The sequence below is a fragment of the Stegodyphus dumicola genome, chromosome 9 (genome assembly GCF_044657685.1).
Source record: "Stegodyphus dumicola isolate Sdum_Otavi_A_Nest chromosome 9, ASM4465768v1".
NCBI classification, from domain to species: Eukaryota; Metazoa; Arthropoda; class Arachnida; order Araneae; family Eresidae; genus Stegodyphus; species Stegodyphus dumicola.
In genome coordinates this window covers 83,850,538-83,873,775 of record NC_140776.1, presented here as the reverse complement: position 1 = coordinate 83,873,775, position 23,238 = coordinate 83,850,538, and the positions used below count along the sequence as shown (strand labels likewise).

Below are 23,238 nucleotides of genomic sequence, written 5' to 3'. Positions count from 1 at the left end.
GACAGCTTCACAGTAAAACACCAGAGTACAGCTCCTGATTCTGCTCGGTCGTTCTCGGTAGTCTACATACTCTCGAGACTCTCCACACTACAACTCGCGATGCACTCGACAATACACAAAAGCACACCTCCCGACTCCTTGGTTCAGTGATTGCCGGAGCTCAACACACTCAAAGATCAAATTTGGCGATGTTCTAACTCAGAATTCCCAAAGAGGCTCTCTCGATGCACTCGACAACCAACTCAGCACTAGATTTGGAGACACTCGCTCAATGAATTGACTAGAACTCTGTGCGAACTGACTCTCCACATACCAGCAGAGTTTATATAGCTTTTCGCTTGTGTTCGAGAACATTCTGGGCTAAACCAGTAAGAATTCGTTTCAGAAGGTTCTCCATCTGTCTATGGCATATAGTCAATTTTGTCGCCAAATGTGGCAATCCTGTCTTCCCTTGCCTTTTTTTGGCAACCCTAAGACTACTTTGCAGAGCAGCTATCTTACTGAGGCTGGGCATTTCGTACCAATACATTGTAAAAAGTTTGAATAATTTTACATTCAAAGAAATACTCACATTTTATTGCACTTTTAACATTTCAAAAAGAAATAAAAAGATATTCCTTTGCCATGTTCTTAAGATACACTTATTAGTTTATCCAACTAGCAGATTTTCCCATTGCAAAAGAACAGGAAATTTGCTGCTTTTTGCAAATTCATATCAAAATTGCACCATTTAAAAAGATAAAATGAAGTAAAGATATTAATATTAATATTAATATATATATATACAATAATATATATTAAAATTAAGCCAGAAAACATTAAAGAAACTACTTACCGACTGTACAGAATGAGATTCAAGGTACTTAGCAGCCCGCTGCTCTTCCTCTGTCAACTTCTGCTCAGCATATTGCATATAGTTTTGAACACCATTTGCTTCTAAATACTGTGGAGCTTTAACCCTATAGAAAGCTTCTGTTGCATCAATGTACGCCTTTTCAAAATGATCTGAATACATCTGCAACTATGTACAAGAATAAGCACATGCTGTTAGTTCTAAATTGAAACTAAAATATTAAACATAAAATTTATTGATTTTATCTTCAAATACTAGATATAGTTATTTACATCTTCAGTACCTTCAAATAAGAAAAATCAAGGATAGGGAAATTTCACCTTCCTTAGCATGTGATTTCATGGTTGAATCCTGGCGACGGAATTGTTCTAATAAATACATAAATGCTCTACAAGTGGCACTTGTATTAAAATATAGTGAATGATAATTCATCACCACTTGGATTTTACATTTGAGTTTCCAACTTTTAAGTTGCCCTTTAGTGAGGGTAAAATGTAAAGGACTTTTCCCTTTCCTTACCATGTACCTTCATGGTTTAATGGGAAGCATGTCTGGCTGGAAGTAACTGGAAGGTTCAAAGTTTGAATTCCAGCAACAGCATTGCTCATTTTTCTTGTTTCTTGCTTAGATAAATATCTAATAGCTCTGCAAGATACCAATCAATTTCGAGGTGCAAGCAACAATAAAATAATTTAGGCTATAACTACAAGCAAGTGCGTGGTGGAACACCAGCATAAGTGGATGGAACAACAGAATATTACCACCAGGTTGTACAGGTATTTCCACTACATTAACTCTGTTTATGTAGATTTCTGCAGTTCTGCTCTAATTTTGAGGGAGGTCACCCTGGAAGATGGCCCGAGGGTCTGCCACCTCCTTTCCACAGCACTGACCACTCGAGAGAAGAGGCTATAACTACAATAGCAATTTTATCCTGGAGGAAGAAGACAAACTTTGTGGGGCAAGCAAAGAATAAGACGTGAAAGTTCACAAAATCCCTATATTAGCAGATTTACAGAAAATTTCATGATGGAAGATAATAATGTTTGGGGAAGGGAGAGAATCTGCTAGAATTGCAGCAGCAACGTTGTAACTAGTACATGACAAAATAAGCATTATTAGATTAAATTTACATTTATAAACCAATCAAATTCTATGAACACATTCAATAAGTTTATTTTTGATCAAGATTATGATCTGACTAGATTGTGTTTTTTAATATTATATCAGATATATGCAGTTTTTTTTTTCCCACTTAAGTAGAACACTTTAAAAAAGAAAAGAAAAAGCATCATTTGGCATCAAAATTGTTTATTGGCACTGATAGCAACAGAAGGCAACTTTATGTAACTTCAGCTGGTTAATTCAAAGTTTAATCTTGTAGTTTGGATCTTGGAGTCAGATTAGTTTGCAGTACATTTTTTGGATATTTTAAAAGAAAATGGCATAAAAATATAATGACATATTTAAATATTATGTAGTAATTATAACAAAATTTAAAAAATCATATATAAAATCTAAAATTTATGGATTTATTTGCATTTACAGAAAAATTTGATAGTTGTGAAGCCTCAGAAAATTCCTTAATGCTTGGATTTTTGATTATTTTGCACTGCATTTTTGCAAAATTCTAATGGAAAATTACACATAAAAAAAAAAAAAAAGAAGAAGAAAAAGAAGGAAATATTTTGAAATTTGCCAAAAAAAACTGACAGTTTTAAAATTTTAAAAATTCCTTAAAATTCGTGAAAATTTGTGTCATGATTAAGTTAATACCCTCATTAAAACCACAGCAAACGCAACTTTTTTCTCAACACTACTGTATGTAAGATAGTATAAATTGTCTTTACTGATACATAATTTCTTATAATCATGTCTATTACAACTATTACTTAATCTTACTACATGTGAATTTGCAAACTGACATCATACAAACTTCTTTTCAATCATTTTTAATAGTAAATGTCTATTCTATGTTTGAAATAGCAAGAAGAAAATACAAATACATACTACTTTCATTTGTTCCATTTCTTTTGATGTCAGTCTTCTCCTTGTACGTGCTTTCCTAAGCACAATCTCACAGTAATTCGAAAAATATTCAGGATAATGAGACTGTGAACGTGTTTTGCTGCCAGCCCTATACACAAGAAAACATTAATACTCAAAATCAGATCTGTAAGAATTTTTCAAAAATTACTAAAATTGCTTTAAAAGTTGCACTTTGATAGTTTATGTTACAGAGTAAAATAACCAATTTAAGAAATTTACATGAAAACAGAAATAATCTTACTCATTTTGTTTTGCAGTTATTCCTAAACTGAAAATGGATGAATCATTGATAACTTGCTTAAAGGCCTGTGAAGGAAAAATTAAAAATATTAAACAAACAGGGGAGCATTATAATTCAAAATCTGCCTGTTAATATCAAAAAGTAATAAATCTTTCTACTACAGCAAATAGAATAATGGAATTCAATAAGTATCTAATGCAATAATAAAAACCACAATTAAATGCATCTCACAGTCCAGTAAATCAAGTCAGAAAGCTTAGAACTTTCTGACTAGGTTTATAAAGTGAGGCATACAAATTTTAAATTAAAAAGAAAAAGATTATGACACAATATTTATATAAACACATAAGAATAATAGTAAATTATCAAATTCAATTAAGTTTGCTCTAAAAAGATTGTTTTCTTCTTCCACTATAGAACAGAATTCTATTGTAACATGTGAAAGTTCTGAGTTTATATTCTTTTGCTATTTTATTCACTTTAGCTAATATCAAAAACCAATTTTGAATTTGATTTGAAAATCAAAGTTATTAACATTTCTAATAAAGTCAAACTCAAAATTTAAACACACAATTCCCTCCCCCTTTCAGAGTAAAGTTTTATAGATAATTCCACAGTTAAAGGTGAGTATCTTTTATCTAAGCATTAATTCCTTTCTGTCATGTAATTCAATTAACTTGATTGAATGAGTTTAGATTCTTACTTAAATTCAGTTGTCTTATTAAATTAGTTTTGTTTGCCACTGAATTTCATATGCATATATACACATGGCTTTAAATATTTGTTAAGCTAGAAGAATTTTGTTTTTAAATAAATAAATGATTTAAAAAAAAAAGCAAAGTCAATCTTTCAGTTTTATAAACTGTATATGTACTTGTTATATACCTTAAAATGAAAAATAATTTTTGCAAACAAAGTTATATAATAATTTTAATCTTCAAAATATGGGGAAGGGGGAAAAAATTTTTTCCATGCTCTCAAAAAATTCAATTTTCTAGACATTGTTGCTTATTAATATCAGACAGATGAAAAATTACCTTAGCTATCAGTTATCAAGCTCAAGATGTTTGCCTAAAACATCATAATAGAAGTACCTAGATATGAGACAGATGGGAAATTTCTCATCTGCCACTTAAATTGAATGTACCTTGAGCATCTCATCACTACTTCAAAGAAAATAAAATTTAAGTGATTTTTATGAATTCTGTTGACTGTTTCTTAAGAACGAAGAATAGTTTCTTATCTTTCATTTTCCGTAGATTTTAGGTAAAGTTCTGTCCAGTTAAAGACTGCTATGAATCATAACTGCCAATGACAGCCATTGAGATTTAGAAATAGTTGCATGTACACTTTGCTCTCTTTCCATAAAATTCTGACTTTTGGATTTCAGCAATTTTAATTCTGCTTGCAATAATTTATGTTAAATAAGTATTACTGCTACTAATCGGAATTTTTAACTTGACAAATTTTTTTAATAATTTCAACTAATTTAAGCATAGCACCAGAAACTAATACAGTACAAAGTCTGAAATCCCGACGTCCATTATCCGGAATGATCTAAAATCCAGACCTCAAAAGCCACAAAAACTTTTTTGGGGGGGTATATTTTTTTTTACACATGTGCATTTGATTTTTCCTTCCATAATAAAACACGTGGAGATTTTCATTTAAAAATTTCGATTCTTAAATTCATTTAGGCACTAAATAAAATAACTTGTTATGGAAAAACAATCATGTAAGCATAAATTTGTGAGATTAATAATTTGGATCTGTAGCTGTCTGCTTGGCATACATCTCAAACCGAAACACTCACCTATTTTATATCCATGATGTCGACCTGGCAAGTCATTATTTATTATATTTTGCTTTCTTCACTGCATGTTTATCAATACATGACAGCTTCAGTAATAACTTATGCAATAATATTTAAACTTTTTTTTATATTAGTAATTGAATAACAAGAGTATGGCAACCTTTTACGCTTAGCAATGATTATAGATTTTTAAATGCTTTAATAAATGTTGACAAGGCAAATTCAACAAAAATTTCTTTTCATATTCTAAAAATAGATTTTGTTAATGAAACTCATAGGCCAAAAGATTACATTTAGTGCTATTTTAATTAAGAATAACTGATATGTTATTCACCATAAACCCAGAAGCGGCGGCAGAATTTAGGGAAGACGAAATTTTTAGAATTTGAGGAAGCACCGAGCAGGAAAATTAAGGGATGAGAAGTTTTTTATGATTTAGAATGGATGCAAAGTTAAAGTGCGGTGAAAATTTAGAACTTGGGAAGGCACTTTGTAGCAGAATTTAAGACCCGTAGAGACTGCATTATGTGATTTTAGCGGCGGCCCTAGATAAAGCATTAAGCTACGAACTTTAAAGACATTCAGGTACAGTAGACTCCCGATTATCCGCGCCTGCCGCACATTTTTTTTTTTTTAAACAAGCGTAAAGCAAACAAAATAAAAATTTTCACAAAACTGAGCGAAACGGTAAATTTGCTAACATCGTGCTTATTTATTGCAAAAATATCCCAGGCCTTCTCGGAACCTTACCCTCGGCCCCTATGATGAGTAAGTGATTACTCACGCTTGCAGTGCCCGCTCCACCGCCCTTTCTCGTCTTAATCTTACTGACACGTTCACTTCCTTTCACTCGCCATTGTTAGTTTAAGCCTAATAGTGTTTGTGAACCGGTCCGAGTTAAATTTCTTATCTTTTTATTGTATTCAGTGCTTGTTCTTTTTGGTTTTGTGTTTTTGTTACTCATTTAAAATGTCAGGAAAATGAAAGAAGGTTGTGTTGACGATAGCGCCAAAACTAGAATTAATTTCCAAAGTAGCAAACAGCGCTACAAGGTAGCATATGGAATTGGATTACAGAATCGCGGAAACAACAGTGCGTGACATTCTAAAGCAAAAAGACAAACTGGTGAACTTTGCATCAATGTCGGATAGTGCTTCCGCAAAGAAAACGCGAAAAAGTGTGAAAGGTTCTACCTTTGATGAGCTAGACACGGCATTGACAGAGTGGTTAGCTGAAGTACGAAAACAGGGTACTCCTGTAAATGGTCCTATCATTGCGGCGAAGGCAAAAACCTTTTTTGAGTTGTTAGGCCTGAAAGGAAATTTTGATGCATCTTTTGGCTAGTTGACTCGTTTTAAGCAGCGACATGGAATTCGAGAAATTGGACTTCATTGGGAGAAACTTAGTGGTGACCAACAAGCAGCCGACGATTTCCACCATGAATTTGAAGAATTTGTATTAAAAAAAAGAGCTATCTTTTGATCAAATTTAAAATGCCAACGAATCGGGACTTTTGTCGACAAATCGGGAATCGCACTTTAGCATTTGAAAATGAAAGTAAAGCGGCGGGTTATAAAAGCAGCAAAGCATAGGATCACTATCATGTCTTGCAGTAAGGCTACCGGTGGACATAAACTTAGACTTGTTGTCATTGGAAAGTTAAAAAAAAAAAAAAAAAAAAAAAAAAAAAAGAGATCTTTCAAAGGCACAAGGATAGAAAATTTACCCGTTGTTTACTTTAACCAAAAAAAGGAATGGATGAACCGAAACATTTTTCAAGAATGGTTCGAAAACATCTTTTTTCTTCAAGTGCAAAACATCTTAAATCGAAAAGCCTGCCTGAAAAAGCTGTGCTATTGATCGACAACACACCTTCTCAGCCAGCAACAAGCATGTTAAGTCTTCTGATGGACAAATTTTTGCAAAGTTTCTCCCCCCCCCAAACATTACTGAGCTAACCCAACCCATGGAACAAGTAGTCATTGCAACAATGAAGAGAACATACAGAACCAAGCTGCTAATGACCAAAATTGAAGAAGGTTATCTGAAAGAGTTTTGGAAACACTACACAATCTTCGACAGCATCTACGATATTGCATCTGCATACAACTCAGTGAAACCGTCAACCCTCATAACATTATGGAGAAAACTCATGCCTAATGTTGAAGCCAACAACAACCTAACCCCTTTGAGTTGTAAAGAAGAGAAGGAAGCTATAGAGACGCCCACAGCAACTTTTGCCGATATGGTGAAAACAGTTCCGAGTGGTGAGAACGTTGATGCTGAAAGCATTAACGAGTGGTTGGAGTGTGACGTCAACGAACCTGACTTTGAACGCTTGACAGATGACGAAATTGTGAAGAAAGCAAGGGGAGAGACCGAGAATGAAGGACAGTGAAGTGAAGACGAAGAAGATACTGTGCATATGCAGAAGACTCATGAAGCGGCTTTGCACAAGTCTACAGATTACTGAGCTATATGGAAGAACAAGACGACACGGAGTTGGCCGAGAAACTTATGCTACGAAAAATGCAATCTCGGATCAAGAGAAAATGCTTCCAAAGCACAAAGCAAACACAAATGACTGATTGTTTCAAAAAGGTTAGTTTTACAGTTATGCTTTTGTAATTACATAATACATTACGGTATTAAAACAGTACATATGTATTAATTTTTCTGTGTATCCTTGACGCCTCTCGTAAGTATACAAAACACTTTTCTATTTTCATTAACAAAATGCATTTTAGGATAGTTTTGAGTGATATACTAAAATATTAAGCGTTAGTTAAACATTTCCCGCTGTTTATTTTACATTTTATTGTATATAAAACGATTTTTCAAAGTTGGAATGACTGTTTTTTCTTTTGCTATATCCGTTTTTAGCTTTTTTTCGGATTATCTGCGATTTTTGTTATCCGCGGCGGCCGCACCACCCAATTCCGCGGATAATCGGGAGTGTACTGTACAGCAAACCAAAGGTGAAATTTTCCAATTAACGGATTTTGTCAAGAAACGTGGAGAAGCGGTAAATGAAGATGATATAAAAGAAGTTTTTCATTGCAACGACAATGCCCCAATTATCAATCAATTAATGGACAGCGAAATCTGTAGTATGGTTCAAGATCCAGAAAATACCGCTTCCGATAGTGAAGAAAGTGACAGAGCGGTTATTGAAAATGAAAAAATTTCGATTTATAAGTTAGTTGGTATTCTCCACACAGCAATTACAGGACTTGAACAGTGGAACTTTGTAACTGAACAAGAAATTATGTCTGTTTATAGAATTAAAAAGAAAGTATGAGCACAAAAAAATAAAGCAACTTAAACAACTTACATTGAAAGAAAGGTTTAATAAAAAAAAAAAAAAAAACAAATAAATAGTAAGCTGCTTTTTTTTTTAAATTAATAAATTTTGATACTTTTTAGATCATAATTTCTCTTTATTTCATAAACTCAAATTTCATATTTTTAATTGTATAATTTCTACATGCCATCTTACTAAATTTTAACTGATGATCTAATATCCAGAAAAGTCCCAAATCCGGAACCGCTGAAGTCCTGACGAGTCCAGATTTCAGACTTTGTACTGTATAACTGCATTTAAATCAGGCAAGTGGACAAATGACTGTGGGAACTGCAACTGTAACTAAGATTATATAAAAGCGCCGTCTAGAATAGGGTGTGATCAGACGAAAAGTGAACAATCATGAGGATGGACGTGTACAAAATGTTTTACAACTATTCTTTTACTTTTATTTTCATTCTTATGTAAATAAATTCTAGTTTTAACTTCATGAATTGTAGTCATGTTTATCATCAAGTCTTCCCTACATAACAGATAATGTAACTGAGTGCAATTTTTTGGTCCATTTCTAATCTTCCGTGCCTTTTCAAACATAAACTTCACCACTATAGTCATAATTTTATCTCATTTTGTGCTTTTAGAGAGATCTGAACTAAAACAAAAAAGACAAAGAAACAAAAAAATTTATATACCTAATCATAACTATATACCATATGGTAAATTTTTTAATTATAACATAATATGTGTAATACCTTATCTCTTGATGCTGTGAACCTAGAGTCATCATTAAATGCTTCTTTGACTAGTTTACTAAATCTTATAAATAATTCTATTGCCTGGGCAACATATTTTTCACAGTCCTAGAAAAGACAGTAAACATAAAAACAAATCAATAAATGATAAAATAAAAAGCATTTGTTATATTAAAAGAAAAAGATGAATTTTGTTTAATGACTCAATTTTATGTACTCGCAGATATAATAACACAATTGCAAAAATTTATATTCTCAAAAAACAAAGGAAACAATTTTCATATTGTTTCTTTCTTTAGAATAGCATATTTGTTTAGAAAACCTACAGAAACATTTGTTAGAAAACCAACAGAAAGAATTTTTTTGAGTATTCATAATTTCAATCCTTAGATTATTTAAAATTTCAATGCCTTAATATAATTTATTATTACTCAGGCATGTCTCTTGATACAGCTATTATCTACATATACTTTGTTAAATCATCATGCATCTTCTAATATAACATACCAGTAGTTCTAAGACACATTAGTGATTTTCAGTTCTAATAACAGAGAAAAAGGATATGATTCAAAGAAAATACAATGAATGAAATCAAATGTTTAAATATGTTTAGAAAACTGTTTTTTAATGAGAGTTTGATCTATTTGCAATTTTAAATTCCTATTTAAATTAATAATTTGAAAAATATGCAATTATAAGATCCATCAATTCTAATCTGTTTTTAGTAATGTTTATACAATCGTTAACAAAAGTTGAATCTTAGATTTAAAGAAAAAAAGTATAAATTATTACTGGGAAAAGCATACCTAACTGTTAAATTAAGTTTGCTGAATTAAAACTTTGCTTGAAATTGTTTCCAAAGTTATACATATGATACATTGATAATCTTGACTCGACTGGCTTACAGCTATTCACAGCCTCATATCAATGCTCAAAAGGGTGAATAACCACTTCTGGCACCTTTCTTATAAAGTTAGCTGAACAACTGTTCCACCAAATGAGCATATCAACTTAGTATAGTGTCCAGCATTCAAATAATCAGAAAGTTTAATTAACGAGAATATTTTAAAATTTTAGTAAATTCATTGTTATTATTTACAAAAAATTAAATAAATGAGAGACTTTTACAGCCATCATGAAACACACAGGGACTATGACCCAGAATTTTTTTTAAAAATGTCTTCAAAATAGTGATATTTAGTCCAAATAATGGATAGATATGATATCACATTACAATCATAAGATCTTTGCCCTGTTTTTATGGAAATCCAATTAATTTTCAAAAAGCCTTTTTTTTTTCTTTTTGTAAAGAAGGATGTAAGTTAATAGTTGTTTATTTGTTTTTCTTTCACATTTTGAAGGAATGATTAAAATTTGGGACTTGCCCTAGATGAGCAAGCAGTGGGTTATAGAGGCAATTCTAAATTTTTTGCCACAGAGTACCTACCTAAATTTTAAAAATTCCACAGCCCTTAAATTCTATCGCCAGTGCTATTTCACTGTTTGTAATCATTTTGGTGCCAACCCTGGAGTAGCATTTATATTTATATTAAGTTATATGATCCTGCCAAAGTGTGTGTTAATGGGCCCAATATGATATTTTATTTGAAAAAAATGGTTAAACACTGGTGATACAACATGAAAAGTTTTGACAAGTAATTTAAGCTTTTTTAGATAGTATAGCCATAACTCGTATCCTGCGATTAACTAATTTAATAAAGAGTAACCAGTTCTTTCAAATTTTGGCCAGAATGATTAGCAGAAATTTGGCAGGATCTCCACCAACTTTCATGGTCTATACCTTCCCAGAAATCCATACAAATTTAAGTAAGAATATCCCCCCCTGGTGATCTTTAATTTCCTGACGACTGATAAAGAATATTATTATTATTATTATTATTATTATTATTTTCAAAACACGTTTATTTATCTTCGTAGCAGCTAAATACATTATTCTTCTTCAGTTTTTATCAATCTTAATATATAAACATCAACGCTTTTTGTCCACTTACTAAGATTAGAAGTCTTTTTTTTTCTCCATCAAGAATAGAATTTCAGATTAATATTCAAGTTGTTTTATTTAAAAGTATAAAAGATGTTTCTTTCTAAGCTTTATATTTTGAAAACCCTCCCCAGATTTTGCCTCTTTGGAATAAATAAGCTAATTCTTGTAACAGTTCTTAAAACTATTTGCAAGTTTAAGAAGCATTCGTCTAGAAACTGCGAAATACTTTGTGCCTTAGGGCTTAAAGTCCTTGTCCGATCATCTTTTTAGACAACTATTCAACTCTGCTTGTGAAGAGTTGTAAAGGAAATGAGCGTCAGTTTCCTTTTTGAGAAACATACTGCAGGAAAAGAAACGAGCTTAGAAAAATGCATTTTATTCAACATTTTTGAACTACACTTTTTGGTCGAGTATTTGTGTGTTCGAAAAGAGCTAGAAAAAAGAGGGGAGCATCTATTTCTTCTTAGAGCTTTTATTTATTTATTTTTTCAAGAATTTTCTTTTACTTAGGTAACAATTGTTAAAGATTAAAAAGAAAAATAAATAAATAAATAAAAATAAAAAACCATTAGTCAGTTTTGCTTGGCATTTTGGAAAAATTAATGAGCTGTATGACTCTGGTAGAACTTCTGAAAGGAACTAAGGGAAAAGACGGCTTTTGTTCATTTGGGGTTGCGCATTTTTTAAAGGATTTAACAGGAAGCGGAAATCCGCTTTGTCGTTTCGAACTGTTGAATTTCAAACGTCAAGTTTTGCTTTTAAATTTAAATTAGTTTTTCTTTTTTTTTAAAATTCTTCTGGTATTTATGATTTGAAAATATTTTTAAGATTCTTTACAGTTAAGTTGCTGTTCAATGATGCTAGAGCAGTTTTATTTTTGAAGAATAATTGTTATTAAAAAGAATTATTGAAATACTCATTGAAACTTTAAGAATCGCTTGAAATTTGAATTGCACCTGAAATAAATTCTTTAAGTTTTTAACTCAACATCGATTGTTTATCTAAGTATATTTGATAGTTAGAATGGTATAAATTGTTATTACGCCTTTGTTACTCTTTACATTATTTAAAGACTAAGTTGCCATAACTTAATTTTTAACACAGAACATAAGTTTGTGATATACACTAAAATTTTGACAGTCAGTTATATAGATGGGTCTTCAGATAATACAAAATCTAACCCCCTTTCATATCAGTTGCGATCGAGCTTCTATAAGTCCAAGCTGAAGAGACCAGGAAGAACGAGGGAGACAGAAGAATTCCACTGACTGAAAATTCGGGTTATAAAGAATAATTAATGCTATTTATTGCTTCTACGATTCGACACTCATTTCTAATCAAAATTTCACTACAATAGAAAAAAACCTGTTTACATAACTGAAATTATTTGCCACACTTATTACATTTTATTGGAAGTATGAATTTTATAATCACCACTTCCCCGTTAATATTTAATTAAAAATTAATAGTAGATAGAAAATGAAATGCAAAAATATGCTATTAATTACACTTTAATTCTGAGCTTCTCTAAATTAAAAAAAGTTTTACCTGAGGCAAGAATGCTACTCAACCATTTTTAATCCCATTTTGGATCCAAAGGTGTTTTGTCCCTGATGGACTATAGTTTTCGTTTCGCGATTTTGCGTCGGAACTCTATAAACGGCGTATCACTTTTCAAATCGTCGCCATCAAATACTATCGTCCTGTATTATATTTGAAGAAATTAAATAATGAAGAATCTGCATAAATGTATGCATGTTTCTCGCATTGTGATAAAACAACGGTACCTAGAGCCATCCAAATTTTGAATGACGTAATCCCATTGCGAATACGGGCATCTGAAAGCGCAGATTTGAAATCTGGAGTTTGTTTTATTATCAATTTCCTATTTTGTAAAACTTTAAACGAAATTTTAATTAACAAACTCAACGATTTAAAAGCGAGCAATGGCAACACTCTACCGGAGGGGGATCTTTTTATTTCAAGCGCGCGGAACTGTGTACTTTTTTTTTTGTGGATTTTGCTACATTGCGGTTGAACTGAATTTTATAGTTTAAGTGCAAAGAAAATGGTATTTAATAAATAAAGGTACCACACAAAATGTTAAAAAAAAACGCCCCTTTGGACGTAATTTAAAATCTGAAACTTTTCAGACTTTTTTAACTTATTTATTTTGTTTATATCACATTTTATATTGACATTAATCTCAATATGAAAAAAGCTTAAATACATTTAGAAAAGAACGTTCAATTCTCCTTTTTCACGAGTGACGAATTTAGTTTAGTAAAACACTGACAAGGAAAACAAATTTAGGCTAATAAAATATTTCTTTCTTTTTTATAACACAGTACGTTATTATAAAAAATATAGTATACATGTTTTTAAAAAGAAATATTCTTATATTTTTTAACATAAATTTTTGTTACGCGGGCTTGCAATAAGAAAAATGTAAGCACTTAATATGGAAAATAGAACATATTCGGTAAATAATTATATTTCTTTCGTGATGTAAGATGCATATTAGTTTTTATGATTTATTGTAAAATTTAATAAAATATTATTTTCGTTTTTAGAAACAGATATCATTCTCTCTTTTTTTTTTAAGTTATTTTTTGTACTAAGTGCTATGCTTCATTCTTGCTTCAGTATACTTGATTTTTAAGTCCTTTAACTCATATAGCTTTTCCTCATTTTTCTTCCTTACCTCGCATATTTACAGTAACAAAGCTAAGCAAATCTTATTCGTCATACCAGTCATGAGGAAACCTTAGCTTTAATTTCGATTATGTCCCTCATCAGGGTTTGCCAATCGTGGCTCTTTTGGAAATATTCTCGTTTCAGCTTTTCTCCATATAGTGGGATAGAGGGCTTTTCATTCAAGGCCAACAAGAAATGTGAAAATGTGATAGGAGGTCACATGACTTTAAAAATTTGTATAAAATTGTATCGAAATGGCATTTTGTATCTTTAACTTCGTTTTTCAACAATGTTTAAATCCAGCATTAATATTACTCACTGTGATACCTAACAAATAGTAAACATGAAATTCTTTTTAATTTGAAAACAATTCAGCGTTGCCCTTACCTTGAGATATGGCCATGTGGATTTCTAAAGAATAATCGCGGCTAAAGTACTTTAAGAATTCTACAGCTTAAATGAAGGAGAAATATTGGAGCAAATTAAAAAATATAATACATCAAAGACTTGTGAAAAACATAAATGATACTGCATCACTATTTTTAATACAATAAATTCATTATTTTATTGACTATTGTTTTTTTAAATGCGGGCTTCATCATAGAGCAGAAAGGTCTTCTATATTTGCGGAATGGAAATTTTTACTTCCATTTGTCAGACTTAATATATGGTATTCAAACAGAGGACGTCCTTTTTCCGAGTGAAATATCAATTATCCGTCCACTTTTAAAAAACTATTTTTTTTTCGATTTTCATTCTTTCACGCATAATTTATTTCAGAGTTATTTAAAATATATGAGTTTTATTTTTGAATTTTTGTTTATAAAGCAAAGAATGAAAAGATTTTGTCACTAATAAACATCCAATGGCCAAGAAGCTGAAGAGATTAAATTTGGAGATAATTAAGACTCTGGTGCAAAACCGTTTTAAGCTATGATATGCTTAATACTTGATCCGAGAATACAGAATACCGCTAAAATATTTTTTTTGTCAGAATTTTCACCTCTGAACATACTTGCTTACAATATTAATTACTAACATGTAGTAAAAAATGGATCTAAAAAGATATTTGAAATATTTGAATAGGAATCGAAAAGTACTTATATTTTTCAAAATGTTAACAAATAATGCTTTACAAGAGCTTTCATCTCTCAGAGTTTAATTCCATTGCAGCACATGACGATTATCAATGACTTCCGTTCTAAATGAACCCGCCGCATTTTACCCTTACTCTAAAATCTGATAATCTTATAAATTCATTATGAAGTAATGAAATCAGTTTGGAGGTCTTTTCATTTTTCATTGTCTTACGCTGCTTTTTTTCACAGTGCATGAGAGCGACAGCTTTCTTCACAGCAGTCTCTTTTGGAAACAAAATTAACATTCTGGGTGGAAGTCTGAATATCTTTGAGTATTCTTGACAAGTAGATATTTTGAATTTCGTGTTTAAGTTTTAGACTGAATAATATTTCTGCTAAAAAATGCAAAGTCACCCAGAACTCATCATTATTCATAAAGTTTTTATCTTGCCGTTTGGTTTCGAAAAATTTCTTTACTTTTCGAAGCAATGTCAAGAATTCAACCACTGTCTTCGAAGACCATAGCTGCAAGACAATCGAATTATCCCATTTCTACTGGAAAAGTTTTGAAGTGCCTAACCGATAAAATTGATTATTATAAAACATATTCTTTTCTATTCGTGTCTAGCATTCTACAAGACCATAGCCTTCTTGGTGAAAGAATGGTGATATATCATGATATCATTAAGCAGTGGTTCATTAAGTTAACCATTACATTATCATAGCTGGCATTTGTAACTCCTGTATAGCAACAGTGTTGAACTGTTGCTTTTTGGAACTGTTGCAATTCCAGAAAGTTTCACCTTTGTAAGACTATTCACTAATAGATGTTTCACCGTATTTAAAAATATATTTCTTATACGTTGTACATTTTAATCGTCCAACCTTTTCTTAATGGCTTCGAATTTTGCTTTTATTTCTAATATATAGATACCCAGTAATGTGGCATCGTCTGCATTTGTGCTTTTATCGAAAATGCCAATATTTATTTAATTTAATCAAAGAATTTTCAATCATGGTTGCCATAACTTCTACTTTTTGGTTAACTGTATGGCGTGAAAAACTTGTTCTTTCTACTATCGATTTTATTGCTAGGATATAAAATAGATATAAGTATGCAGCCTGTCTTTTACATATTCGCAATATGTTGGTGGTTTGTATGCTTTACTTCAGTTTTATATTTGGGCAGAGGAGTAATCGTAGGCTAATACATAACCTGCTGAAAACCAGTGTAACTTCAAAGTTTCAATTCAGTTCCAATCGTCTATTTATAGCTATTCAATATTTATCTGGCTATCAAGTAACTAATCTTAGTAGCTGCCTGAAAAGTTTAGTGTTTTTGCTTGAAATAAGTGTTGTTGACCGATACTATTGTTCTTTAAAGTGTCGTACTAATAATGATTCGTTATTCTGAACAACAAAATCTCGTTGATCCAAGCACCTTCAAAATCTGTGCATTAAACTCTACGTTCGGAGATAATTTTCTTTAGCCTCCTCCATGTGTATGTGGGTGTACCGTGTGTTTGTAAATTCATCGAAGCTGCTCTGTACATAGTAGGATTAATTTTAACAAAAATATTTGCTTGAAGCGTGAATCCTTATTGACATTTTAATAACGCAAGCATCGCTGTAAGAAAATTTTCCTTTTGAAAAGACGAATTCATAATCAAAAGTTAATAGCCTCGATTTGGAATTATTCATTTGTAATGAATTCAAATTTCCTTTTGTAATGAATTCAAGACATTTTCCATTAGAAACAACTTTTGACTATATTACCATAATATTAGTTAATTAGCCAAAAAAGTTAATCTTTTGCTGATTTTGCTATTAATAAATGCTAGATTATAACAATCCTTTATTCGTTTACTTTTAAGTTGAAGATTTCTGTTTGTAACCGAGAGTTTGATTTATTTTTATGTACAACTTCAGGATCTACAATGTAGCAATTTCTCATTCACAGTGTCAAGAGATGTTAGAAATGTTGCTTCATAAATTATATTATTCTTTCCATTCAATTTAAAGAAAATTATTTTTCTATTTACAAGGAATAGTTATGGCTACAGTGTAACAATGAGAAAATTTATATTTTAAAGAGAAGAAAATGTCTTCATTTTAAGCCTCCTGAAAATCTTTCAATGGTTTCTGATCGATGAAGTAGTTCATTCTTTGTTATTATCAATTTTAACATTTTTATAAGCATACCATTTTAACACACATATATGTAGAAAACGTTGGAAGGGGGGGGAAGTAAAGTAAAATGATAAACGAGGTAAGGATTTATTAATATTTCACTAACGAGATTTAGCATATAATTCAAAATTCAAAGCGGCTTACCACCGGTAGAGCAATAAAATAGCTGAACACTGGTAGTTCCAACCTGTGTTCGATTCTGGGAGAACGGGGATGACTTCAGGGGAGTTTTTGTGGTTTTCTCCATGTATAATGTGCAAACGAGCCAGTTTCCTTTAGAAACTCCTTCATGAAGGCATCCCTCCCCATAGGCAGATAACCTTAGTGTGCTTTTCCTTAATCAACTAAACCAAACCCAAAATCAAAATTAGTTGAAATATTTAAGTAATATAGTGCCATTCTCAAATATAGGTACTTTTGAATAAGATCTTTATATTGTTAGGAATTTTCGAAATAAAACTTCTGCAGTATTTTTAAACATCTGTATTTCAATCACTGGAAAAGAAACGCGGAAATATCTGTACTATTTACATAAATAATACATATAAATGTACACGTGTTCGTTTAAATGTGCATGTGTACAATTAACAGTAATCACTCCTCGATAGGACTTCACTAGATGTGATATAAAGATGCATTTATGTGTATAAAGTAGAGAAAATGTTATGCATTGGTGAAATTCAATATCGAAAGTTTAACATAGTTGAATCAGCAATAAACAACAAAGGAAAGTTTCTGCATCGAATTTATAGTTATACTTTTCTAAGTTATAGAATTTTTACCAACGCAGCATGATGCTATGAATCTATACACCTCAAAATATGATAGGCTACAATGCCGTGTGTAAAACTACGTTATCCTCGAGTTAAAAAAATTCAGCACATCACCGACACCAAATATAACGCACCATAAAATGTTCTATACAAACAATGTTCTGACCGATATAAAAGAATGTTATGTTTTATTTATACGTTACATAGCATCTGCTGAAAAGTAAAACATCTGGTATGTTTTCACTTGCGGAAAATTTCCATTACCTTTCTTCATTTTCTTTCTAAATGTAAACGTAAACGAAAACGATAGTAAAACGTAGTTGCACAAATATCTTTTAATCGCTGGGGAAAATATATACGTAGAGAAAAAAAGAGAACTGTATTTTTGTGGCGTAACTCAGTGAACTTCTGTCGTGAAGGCAGTATATGAGATAAGGCTAATGATGTACATTTTTGAAGACATAAAGTTAATGTTCTGAATTTCTTCAGATTCCTCGATTTTTTGAAAAAAGAACAAAGAATTTCCTCATTTATCTATTCGCAAAAAAAAAAAAAAAAAAAAAAAAAAAGAATACGAATGAGATTATGTTTGTCCTATTCCTATTTTAGGGAATAGAAAACTCCAAGAATCTGAGTGTTTCGACATTTGCACTAGTGTTTCGTGTAAAAATAAAAGCGTCGAGTATATCATGTGTTAAATGATTACAATGAAACCTCAGTTTACGATTTTAATTCGTTCCTCAAAGACTGTTCTTCATTTGAAATATTCATAAGCCAAAATTATTTTCCCCATAGGAATTGATAAAGAATTGATTAATTCGTTAATAAAGCCACGGTTCTCAATCTTTTTTTAGCCCATGCATCCCTTTCATCACTGCTAAACGATCATCCCCCTTCCCATTCCTAAACTTGAAATACATATATATGTTTAGTTAAATTTAGTTATTTTTTAATGAGTTTTGCAAATTAAACAAGAAAAAGTACCGAAAATGTTCACAAGTACCAAAACGTGGATAAAAATAATTATTTGTATTCATAAACTAAAACTAAATAATTAAGAGTTAAGTTTGACCGCATTTCCCCCTAATACTATGAAATTCTCATACGTTGGGAATTACCTCCTGATTGAGAAGCTCTGGTCTAAGTGATGCAATTACCATTGATGACAGAGATTGATATACTTTAGAAAAGCTTGTTAAGAATAAATATAAGAAGTTTTAACCACGTGACATTTATAAACAAATCAAGCTGCTGAAGAAGTTACACTCTGTTTCGTATTTTTTGGTCGTTTTTACTTTTGAAGTTGAAGAAAGTTTTATTCAAATAGCCGAAACTATGGTTTGAATTTATTTTATCCTATTTCAGTTAACATAAATGATTGCTCATTTAAAATATAAAACAATACCTTGGCCACACGTTATAATAAAAAACCAACGGATACCATTAAAAATAACATAAAAAAGGTAAATACAATATTAATAAGATAAATACATTTTAATTTAATTTTACAATACCCATACCAAAGCGACTAGGTGACATTAATGAAAAGTGATGAAATAAGAGATATTGATGATCATCAATCAATGCCTTCTTGCATCCAATCAATGATTAATCATCATGATTGGATGAAGAGTTTAAATTCAAAAACGATGTCTGGTAGCTGTTTCTCTATGGCAGAGCTTCTTAAACTTTTTTCATTCGTGACCCCTTTTTATCACTGAGATTTTTTTCGCGACCTCCAAGACCCCATAGTATTTACAAAAATTTTGTGGGACCTCATAATATTGCCCAAATCCGACACACGCGTGAGTGAAACTTTTAAACACTTGTAAACAATGGATGCAATTTATAAGAAGAGAAGTATCATGCTGTTTCAAAACATCATCATCAGCATATTTCTGTTTCTTTTGACACCGGCAAAATTTAAAAAAAAAAAAAAAAAAAAAAAAAAAAAAAAAAAAAAAAAAAAGGGTTCGTGAGATTTTCTTCAAATTCTGTTTTACTTGAAAAAATGTCCGAACATTCAATACGATGTAAAGATTCATATTGTTTTAAATTCTTATGCTCACTAAATATTTTTTATCACGATTTACTCTTAAAAGTAACTTTATAAGTTTCATATCCTTTTTACATGAAAAGAACTTGTGATTATTCACTACAAAATTCTAAGACGAGAAGCTTCGCGACTTTTCAAACTACAAACTTAAATTTCTTAGGACATACACTACATCTGATGTTTCTTTCATGAGATTTCAAATATCTCTTCAGATTACTCATATTCAAGAAACCTTACAAATATATCAAATAAGTTCAGCGAATAATCGCTTCATAAACTCTTAAATTTTCAACACGAGTGAATCACTTGAAGCATATACTGCACTGTAAACATACAATACTTAAAAAAATTGTTATAAAAAATAAAAATACATTCATTTCACCAAGAAGCTTTTCTATTTAAATACATTTATTTATTTCCAAAGAACAAGTTTCTGTATTATACATAAAATATACTTAAGATTTTCTTTCATTAGTTAATATCAAATTAACAACAATATCCATTTACTGATATTTGATATACATGTTTGCTTTAAAATTAAAACTAAAATTTCAATATATTTCTATTAAAAAAAACATAAGGAAAAAAAATACTCATAACATCAACCAAAGACAGAAATTTAAATAGAATAGCTGTACTTATATTAGTGCATTTTTATAATCTTCATAACATTTCGATTCAAAAAACCTATTACAAAATAAATGAAACATTTTTTTCTGCCTTAAAGAATCTCTTATATTTTTAAAACTAATACATAAAAATATATCTTCCCCAATATATTTAATTCTATCCTCAACACTTATTATAATGCAATCATGTCTTGTTTGTGAAGGATGATTTACAATACAACCTTCGCATTTAAATAATTTTTTAATCACTGAATTTAATTCAGTTTTGATGATAGAGTTTATGAGTTCTTTAAAAAGTTCATCATCATCACTTACCATATCCGAACAATTGTTTTTACATTTGATTTGCAACGGTAAAATAATTTCAAAAATACTTTTATATAAAGTATTAGATACATCAGGAATAATTTCTTTCAATTTTTTTAAAATATCACAGTTTACTTTTAGGTATGTAGGTTTTAGTTTAAAAGAATTTTCATCTTGTTTAAAAACTTGTTGAAAAATACACTCACCTTCTTTGTTGAAAACTACCAACTCATTATTGCAAATGATGCTGGCAGTCGTATAGACAAGATTAAATTCATATATTTTTGAGGAAAATTCTTGCCATGTTGCAGGAGTTATAACAACACCGCGTGTAGTAGGGTATAATATTTTATTTTGTTCCACACATTCACGTAGATGAATGTTCATTCTGTTTTCAAACTGATTTATGGACACAAAATATCCCCAACCAAGAGTCCACTGTGCAATCAACTTCTTCGCCTGGTAAATACCATTTGACGTTTTGCACCTAAACTGATGATAGGTATATCACTTTCAGGTTCGAGACAAGTTTCATTGTCTTTATGCGTTGAAATTTTCGCCACTCCGTCAGGATAATAGTTCAATAAAGCAAAATTATATTTTTTGCCAGTTATCGTTTCAACATAATCTTTTACATTTAGAAGAGTTTGAGTCCATGGTTCTGCACAAATGCTTGTTCCAGAGAATTCGTAACTAAGTCCTTCATCACCAAAACCGAGTACTTTTCTTCGTCGAACATACTGAGTCCCATTAATTTCAAAACTAATATTTTTTAAATCATAATTTGATAGTTCATCTAGCAAAATATCAGCTTCATTTCGTGAATAAAATTCTTCGTATAATTCCACATTTAACTCTGTATCACATATATTCCTCATATTCGCTTCTGAATCTAACGACAATTCTGAATGATATAGAAATACGTAGCATTCTTAAATAGCAAAAATTATTTAAAACATACATTAACGAAATGATTTCATCAACACTTATCGTAATACATTCTTGTCATGTCTTGTTTGTGAAGCCAGTCTTTCCGGCGTCATATGTGTAAAAATAATCATGATAGGATAGTGGGAAAGAGTTATAGTGTCCTAATGTTGTTATTCTGAACCTCGATATTACATATATGCATAAGGAGAATCTTAAAAGCATCATCCACTTATCATGATAGAGTAATGGAAAATTTCTAAAACTCTGATAATCATACGCGAAAGAATGTATTATCTTAAGGTTATTGTTGCTATTCCAAATTTGACAGTACATACAGAAGTGAAGGAAGATCCTTGATAAGCGCTGTAGACTTCACGTTATCATGATAACGTGCAGCACTTATCAAGGGTCTTCCTTCACTTCTGTATGTATTGTCAAACTTGGAATAGCAACAACAACCTTAAGATAATACATTCTTTCGCGTATGATTATCAGAGTTTTAGAAATTTTCCATTACTCTATCATGATAAGTGGATGATGCTTTTAAGATTCTCCTTATGCATATATGTAATATCGAGGTTCAGAATAACAACATTAGGACACTATAACTCTTTCCCACTATCCTATCATGATTATTTTTACACATATGACGCCGGAAAGACTGGCTTCACAAACAAGACATGACAAGAATGTATTACGATAAGTGTTGATGAAATCATTTCGTTAATGTATGTTTTAAATAATTTTTGCTATTTAAGAATGCTACGTATTTCTATATCATTCAGAATTGTCGTTAGATTCAGAAGCGAATATGAGGAATATATGTGATACAGAGTTAAATGTGGAATTATACGAAGAATTTTATTCACGAAATGAAGCTGATATTTTGCTAGATGAACTATCAAATTATGATTTTAAAAATATTAGTTTTGAAATTAATGGGACTCAGTATGTTCGACGAAGAAAAGTACTCGGTTTTGGTGATGAAGGACTTAGTTACGAATTCTCTGGAACAAGCATTTGTGCAGAACCATGGACTCAAACTCTTCTAAATGTAAAAGATTATGTTGAAACGATAACTGGCAAAAAATATAATTTTGCTTTATTGAACTATTATCCTGACGGAGTGGCGAAAATTTCAACGCATAAAGACAATGAAACTTGTCTCGAACCTGGAAGTGATATACCTATCATCAGTTTAGGTGCAAAACGTCAAATGGTATTTACCAGGCGAAATTTCACATCTCGAAGCGTGGACTTAACTCATGGAACTCTCCTTGTAATGAAACCCCCAACGAATCAATTTTGGATGCACGGAATACCCTCTCAACCTGACGTTAAAGATCCTAGAATTAGTATCACATTCCGAAACATAAAAATTTCGAAAATTAAAAAACGACGCTTGGAAGATAATGAGGATGAACTTCCAGAGGATGACTGGTTTGCCCACTATATGAAGTCTGTTCCTGAAAATATCTTCATGCCGAATAATCGAGAACAGAAAAAAGAAAGTTCGAAGTTGATTGCACAGTGGACTCTTGGTTGGGGATATTTTGTGTCC

At 31.0% G+C, this 23,238-nt stretch overlaps 1 protein-coding gene across 1 annotated transcript in view; it reads right to left on the bottom strand.

Annotated features, from left to right (window-relative positions):
- LOC146995396 (cullin-5-like) overlaps positions 1-23,238 on the bottom strand; it is a 201,130-nt gene that overhangs the window by 117,743 nt on the left and 60,149 nt on the right. Inside the window, exons 2-5 of the mRNA XM_085823109.1 lie at positions 9,013-9,120; positions 3,144-3,208; positions 2,864-2,990; positions 836-1,021 (exon numbers count right to left, since the gene is read on the bottom strand). Of these exons, the coding sequence (XP_085679235.1) occupies positions 836-1,021; positions 2,864-2,990; positions 3,144-3,208; positions 9,013-9,120 (486 nt within the window). The remainder of the gene's footprint in view (positions 1-835; positions 1,022-2,863; positions 2,991-3,143; positions 3,209-9,012; positions 9,121-23,238) is intronic.